Source organism: Lactuca virosa, chromosome 8 (assembly GCF_052849685.1).
Source record: "Lactuca virosa cultivar CGN04683 chromosome 8, Lactuca_virosa_CGN04683_v6, whole genome shotgun sequence".
Lineage (NCBI taxonomy): Eukaryota > Viridiplantae > Streptophyta > Magnoliopsida > Asterales > Asteraceae > Lactuca > Lactuca virosa.
Window position 1 is genome coordinate 244,028,431 of NC_136433.1, and position 8,070 is coordinate 244,036,500.

Genomic DNA, 8,070 nt, shown 5'->3' on the forward strand with positions numbered 1-8,070 from the left:
GATTAAGAAGTTAACATTTAAATAAATAAATGTTTGGTCACCTGTGTTGTTGTTCAACAGCCAAAGAATTTAAAAAGATACATGAAATAACATTGTACTTTCATTTTTTGTTATCAATCAAAATCATGAAAATTTTAAAATATTTCTCATAAATAAAAATATAAATAAAAATGGCTTATCTTACAAATTCCAACTTCATTCTATGATGAAAATGAAAAAAAGAAACACCTCCCACTTAAGGTATGAAAATTAAGAAAAATGAAGAAATTCGAGTCCTTCATGAATGATCTATTCCATTCGACCAGGAAAAAACAAACAATTCTTTTTATTCCACTGGAATAACCAATTCAATTCTTTATCCGATTTTACCATTCCAAATAGTAAAAAGAAATATTATATGAGAAGAAGCAACTAAGAATTTTTAAAACGATATTTTTCAATTAAATATTAACTGAAATGAGGAATTAGTTGTTACTTTAAGTAATAAGAGATATATGACACAAACAATACAAAATTTTGATAATGTATTCGACACGAGCATTATACTTGTAACTTGTAACTTATAGGAGAAAATCCCTAGCTTAGATTATGTATGCAGAAGTTTCTTCATAAAAAATGAATACACAAGTCTAGGTAATCACATATTAAAACTTCAATTTACAAAGACCGAAGAAAAGAGACACCGGTCTGGTACCAGTTAATCAGTTTTTGCGGTTAAGGTTTGGATTTTTTTTGGGTTAGGTTATGGCCAGCCGAAATACTCTTGACTGCTTTTTCATAATATCCACCAATATCAATTGATCATTTGATCCAACTTGTGTAGCTGTGTAGCCTCAGATGTCTTCATTTGTCTTTTCTTGACCATTGTCTGCACATTAAAGAAACTTTCAAAATGGATACAATAATATGCTAACATCCATAATTTCCTTTAACAATTTCCTAACTTTTTGTGTATCAATTTCTACTTAATGTTCCATTTATCAACATGTTTGGTATCTACCTATATTTCTCATCTAAACCAACACCCTTAGCTCGCTAGTCCCATCATATTTGCATACTCCTAACCCACTTTCTTACAAAAAGAAAAAATGGTACAAAAAGGACATTAAATGGATGAATTTCAATTAACAAAGATATAAAATAAGTAAGACAACATACTTCAAATCCTCACCACTCAAATCATTGATTTCACTTTGGACTTTCTGTCAGATTGAAAGAGAAATAAAGGTTAGTCAGAACCGAACCAAAAGGAGAATAGTTAAGGGGATCAAGAAACCCATACCATGACTAAAATCCAAAAGATAGTCGTTGTCTAGTTAGGGTTGAGTAAATTATTAACTCAAATCAGATAAACACATGATTTATTATACACACAAAAAAACTTGAGACAAAAAAAATACAATAGAGTAGTAGAAAGATAGAGCACCTGGGTAAATTACAATATTTGGGTTGTATCGCAATTTGCGGTTTGTAAAAACTTTCAATTCACTCATTTTCAGAACACCTAAAGTCATATCCTACAACAAACAATCTTTAGAATCAAAAAATGGCTAACTCTCATCCCACACCCAATTACAAAAATAAATAATCAATCTTTATAATCATAATTCATAAAGGTGGTACTTATAATTCTTTATGTTATTTAGAGACGATTGAAAGGAGAAACAGTGTCGTTGATGAAGTTGGGATGAGAAAGACAATCCGAGACAATCAAAAAGAAATGAAGCCCTATATTTGACAAAGTCGAAGAAATATCAAATTTGTTTGCTGATTTTTAAAAAGGGAGATTTTATAGGGTTTTGTGGTAGTTCAATTTGAAGATATTTTACTGGAATTTGATGAAAAACCCCTACGCCGACTACCAAGTCTCTCACTCAGGTGCATTGAAATTTGATCAATGTTTAGAATCATGTCCGTTATGAATTGGGAAAGGTGCTAATAGGCAAATGATAAAATGTTGATGCTTACCAATTTTTTGATGAATTGCCATGGCGATATTATGAGGAAAAAAAGCTAAAGAGCATATGCTGTCTCCTCTGTGCTTCTCTCTATTGTAACCAAATTGAGCGAGCCATAAGAATTCAATATAAAATCTTTGAGGAAAAGCTTCACATCTATAGTAGACATGGATGACAGGATGAGGATGAGGATGATGATGATGAGACTTGGGAGTTGGGAAGATGAGATTGCTGATGGAGAAGAAGAGGAAGATGATGACATAGAACCACTCTGTTTTTTTGCAATTAATTCTAAATATTCTTCAAGTAATTCACTCTTTGAACACTGTTGGTTGTTGGAGCCATAATTTTAAATTTGGAAGCATCAAAACTACAATAAACCTGGATTCTATGGTTGTTTCAACGTAGCTCCTAAACTATACAATAAACCTTGATTTTGTGTTAATCTTCGGTAGAGCATGAAATCTTGAGGGGGAAAAAGAAGAAAGATGAGTCTTTGAAACATATAAATTGGTCTCCGTCTCCTTGGCTGTATATTACTCATCTTTTCATATATATACCCGTCTTCTCATACCTCTCATGGTACATGTACTTGCTGAAAAGATCATGAATGGAACAACTTAAGGATCTCTTCATCATCACCAAATTTGATGTTGGGCATATCGTGGTCTCCGGAACCCCATCTCTTCATGGTACCACAATTTCTCACCTTGATAAACTCCAAAGAAGGATATCTGACTGTAGAATCCCCAGAGTCGAAGCTCTTTAGTTGGGGCAAATCCATAAGGGAAATATGGGTAAGTCTAGGGAACTCAATGTCATTATGAGTTGTTTGCTCATCTCCACCAGAAATCACTACCATCATACTTTTACACCCCCGAATTGATATACGTCTCAGATTGGAAAGTCCTTGTGCTACACTTAACGGGAATACCATCAACAAGGAAGGACAACCAAAAATTTGAATGACTTGTAGATTACACAAGCTTATATATTGAAATGAACAATCAAAAAGAAGCTTCAGGTTATCAAGGCCAATCAGACAGATTTTTTCCACGTGGGAGAAATACTTTTCCTTTGTTGTTTTCCTTTGACCAAGCATCAGGTCATTGGGTGCAACAAAAGTTTGTGTTGCATCCTCATCCTCATCCGTTCTCTTCACCAAGCATGAAACTTTGTCACATTCCTCCAATTCAATAGACTTTAATTCATCAATAGTACTTTCTCCATAAAGGTCTGGTATGATGTCATCCAAATCGTTTATCCTCCGTAGTACTATACCATCACTTACCTGAAACAGTTTCTTGATTGGCATCTTGAACGGGAAGTTAGACTCTGAAATGTGTAGTCGACGTTTTAAATATGATTTTGATTCTATCTCAAATAAAGACCTTTTGCCGTTCCAAAATCGAAAATAGAATTCTTTCAACTTTTCGAAGTAGGTGCCTTCCGGAAAAATATGACAATCATCTGGGACCATCCATAAATGCAGAGCTCTAAAGGATTTCAACTTACTTATTTCCATAAGACCAAAGCGAGACACTGCGTTCTTGTCATTGATAAAGGTTCCAAAATACAACTCTTCCAACCAAGTGAGCTTTGATATGACACCAGGTGTTACATGAGATAGATAGGGACAGTGGCGCGCATCCAACAGCCTTAAGTTGGTCAATTGACCGATCTCTTCAGGAATCACTTCAATTCTGGTCGCTCTAACCTGTAGAATCTCCAGGTCCTTTAGCTCCCCAACTATAGAAATATCATTGAGAGATCCATTGCCACTTAGATCGAGCGAGATGAGTTTTGTGAGCAGCTTCAGTGATTGTGGGAGGGATGTGATGTTATTACCAGAGATATCTAAAACTTTAACTTCTTTCATGCCTCCAAAGAATTCATCAGGAATAATCGAAAGACCATTGTTCCGTATAAGGAAAGTATCAAGGAGTGGGAAATGAAGCTGATGATCTGGAAGCTTACCAATTCGATTATCAATGAGTGAGATCTTGGTGTAGCTTTCTAAGGTTTTGTTTCTTGGTTGCCATTCTGTCAAATCTTTTCCCGCCTCCACTAAAAACTTCTCCTTCTCTTCACCTTCAGAAAAAGAAGTTATTAACAAAGCCACCTCACGGACAACGTCATGCATTTTTACCTTGTCTCCCTTGTTTCCCACCGACAATAACAAGCCAGAGGATGTGAGAGTGTCAACTGCCATTTCGACTCTTTTTTTGGCATCGTTAATGCTATCCAGATTATCAAATATCCGCAGACCCACCCCATATTCTACTAAACGTAAAGTATATATGATATCATCTTCCTTGAACAAACTAGACAGTAAGAAGCATGATTTAGCTTCTTTGCTTTCAAGTAAGTCATAGCTCAGCTTCAGATGTGTAAATGCTTTCCTTATCTCTGGAGCAATCTCAAGAGGGGCATGCTTTCTTAGTCGGTCAAGTGCCGCCTCCCATATATCAATTTTTTTATTTTTTAAAGCATTTCCCACCGCTTGAATGATGAGGGGCAATCCACCACATTCTTCAGTCACCTCTTTTGCAACTTTCTCCAGACTAGAATTATTCGCTAACTTTTCATCACCAACTATACGTTTGAAGAGTACCCACGCTTCTTCCTTCTTCAAAGCGTTTACGCATATATTCCTATCAACGTTCATCCCTTCACATACATTTCTGTTTCTAGACGTCAACAAGATCTTGCAATTCATGTGGTCATTCCCACATGGAATACCCACATCAGAGAGGACTAGCTTTCCCCATATGTCATCTAAAATAATTAGAACCTTCTCCTTATTAATCATTATCCGCTTTGAAGCTACTTCAACGTTCTTCTTAATCTTTTCAACGTCTACAGTCTGTGAGACAGTTATAAACACAATGTCTGCAAATTGATTCTTCACTTCTGCAGCAACTTCATTGGCTAATGTAGTTTTCCCTACACCTCCTGATCCATAAATTCCAACCATCTGTATGCTCTCATCTTTGATAGCTTCAATGATTTCCCTCAACGCCAACTTGTGGGTATCAATATCATCAAGATTCTTTGTTTGGTAGAGGTCTACAAATTTTGGGGTGGGAGTGGGAATGGAGACACAAGATTCGTAAGTTTGACCATCTTCTTGATGCTGCAGAAGAAAAGGGGTTTTGTTTATCGACATCTTACTGTAATGGTGGAGGCTGCTCAAATTGACACAAGGTCGTAAGTTGAAGCACGTCTTCATGGCGTTGGCTTCTTCTTCAAGAAACTCTCCCACTTTGGATATTTCATCGTCTGCCTTGTCCATCCAGTTCTGCACACCAGCTAAGAGAGCTTCTCCTTTTTCTTTTGCTGCATCGATTCGTTGTTGAATCCTACCCCTCATATCCTTGAGCTTTTGAGTTTCACTCTTCAACTTGTCAACATTTTTAGTGCAATTTCGGACATAATCAATCTCCCGTTTAGCCGAACTAAACAATAAGTCCATTATTTTCCCAACCACAGTATTAGTGACCTCTCCCATTCTACCGAGGTTGCTTCTTTTCTGATTGTTTGGATTCTTTAGATATGAAAAAAAAGATTTATGATTACCCAAAAACCGAAGGCCCTGACTATCAATTGCACAAAAGTAAAGATAACAGTGTTTGTTTGGCTAACAAAAGAAGAGTATGATAAAGCAAGAATGGAAGACGGTAGCTGCATAAAGAAAAGCAGTGACGATAAGAGTGAATATTATTCAACACTTTCGGAGTGTATGATTGGTTTACAAAAGAAGATAAGATAAGAGTTATTGTACACAAAATGATAGGTACCTTTTTTATAGATCACAACGCTAAACGTTAAAGTACAAATTTGGTCATTCATTATATTTTTTAAATTCTATTGTTAAAATAATAACTTATTATATCATCGGATTTAGGTTTAATAAAGAACAGAAAAAAAAAAAAAAAAAAAAACTAATGCGTGAGTAACTGGGCATCGGAATGCATAGTATCAATGTAGGAAACAATGATGTATATTTCTTAGACCTTATTTGAAAAATGCACTGAATTATAAGAAAAATCTTATTTCAATTTTTATTATTTTTTTAAAGTCGTAGGGACTGAACCTGGTAGCTTGTAATACTAAGAGGTTGAAAATGATATTTTCTGTACTGGATGGTATCCAAGTGAACTCTTTCAAAATGGAACTATATACTTGACATTTGCCCCGCCGAAGTGCTTATCAGTCGATGGATTTTTCTGACTATTTTTTAAATAATTCTTTGATGTACTCTTTTTTTTTTTTTTTGACTATTTTTAGGAATTGATTTATTATTTTTTTCTTTTCAAAAAAAAAAAACATAAACATTCTAGGATAAATATTTTTGAAAAAAGAAAAAAACATATCGTTAACAGAATACATTTTCATTCTTGAAAGAATATGATTTATTTTTGGAACAAAACATTCCTAAAAGAATATCAATTGCAAATAAATGAAATCTACCAAAAAAAAGATACATTCATTGAATAATATGAATATATTTTTTAAAAAAATGTTCTTATGAGAATGAAATACAAGAAACCATGATTTTAAACTAAAAATTACATTAAAATTAAAAAATTATTCTGGAATCATGCTAATGTCATACAAAAACTGAAATTCTATTAAGGATGAAATAGTTAAAAGGAAAAAACAAAAAAAACAAAAAAAACAAAAAAACAAAAATTACAAGCATAATTCTGAAAAAAAAATCGATCATTATTCTTACGAATCAGATTCATTCTTGTAAGAATTGAATATAGTGCATGTAAAAAAGACATTACAGGAGAATTCTTTTTAACAACCCTAAACATGTTTTCCCGTTCCTTCACTCTTCTCCAAAATCGCACTAAGGCTGGAGGGAGTGGTGTCACACTCCCTCATTTTGTCACACTGCCACGTAAGCGCCACATCAACATTTAACACAAAAGTGTGGTTTCTTGCCACACCCAAGGAGTGGTGCCACATTTTTTTTAATAATTTTTTTTGAAAAAAAAAAGCTTCATTTTTATAAAAACATTTCATTACTTAAAAAAACATTACATTACATTACTTAAAAAAATATGTCATGACATTAAAAAACATACATTAAACGACTAAAATAACTAAAAACATAACATGACATTAAAAAAATCTTAAAAACTTAGAAAAAAAACTAGATAACTTAAACCTACAACCTTAAAAAAACATAAATGACACGTTTAAATTACTAAAAATTTTAAAACTACTTAGCATATAGGTACATATAGATAAAAAATTTAAAAAAAAAAAGATGGGTTATATATAGGTAAATATGAAAAATTTTGAGTGATGTTTGGTAAAAAAAGATGGGTTATATATAGCTAAATATAAAGATAAATTAAAAAAATAATAATACAATAAAAAAAATTGAAAATTGACATTTCCAACGGTTATTTTTCAATCCACCAATCAGATTTCACGGCCAAAATGGGGAGAGGTGCGGCCAAACCGCACCCAAGACCGCATAGGGGGCGGTGTTCCCCTGCCTATGTGACAAAAAGTGCGGTCTCTACCGCGTCACTCCTCCAAGTCTAACATCCCTGTTACAAAAAATAAATAAATAAAAAATAACCATAAAAAAGATGAAACCATATTCAAATCTTCAAAAATACTCATGCCATTTACCATACCTTACATGCTTTCTCTCACAAACTCCATTAAAATTCTCCAAGAAATTGAAATTCGACAAACCAATTAACAAGTTTAAATAAACACATGATCATTCATTAAGATAATTTATGGGTAAAAGAGACAACAAACTTGCAATCCTACAATATAAAACCCTACAAAACACAAAATCTTAGCATTCATATAATCAAGACCAATGATCTAGCCATTACCCACCAAAATTGTGGCAAAATAAAGGCACATAGCTAAGATCTCATACAAACAGATTGTCTGCACACATTTGGATTGTTTAATTAAAAAACGAATTTATAACGGAATCTAAATCTACTTTGTGAGATGGAATATATTTTGGTTCATATAACAAAAGAATACTAAAAGTTGTAGTTTCTAGAAATTGATCTTTATTTGAAATTTGAACAAGATCTTATTGTTTTAATTTTTTACAACAAAACAT

General features: G+C 33.3%; 1 protein-coding gene across 1 annotated transcript; it reads right to left on the reverse strand.

Moving 5' to 3' along the window:
• Positions 1-2,562: 2,562 nt before the first annotated feature.
• On the reverse strand, positions 2,563-5,469 carry LOC145131382 (disease resistance protein At4g27190-like). The gene has a single exon (XM_079066073.1). It carries the CDS (start codon positions 5,467-5,469, stop codon positions 2,563-2,565), a length of 2,907 nt encoding a protein of 968 aa, XP_078922199.1.
• Between the last annotated feature and the right edge of the window lie 2,601 nt (positions 5,470-8,070).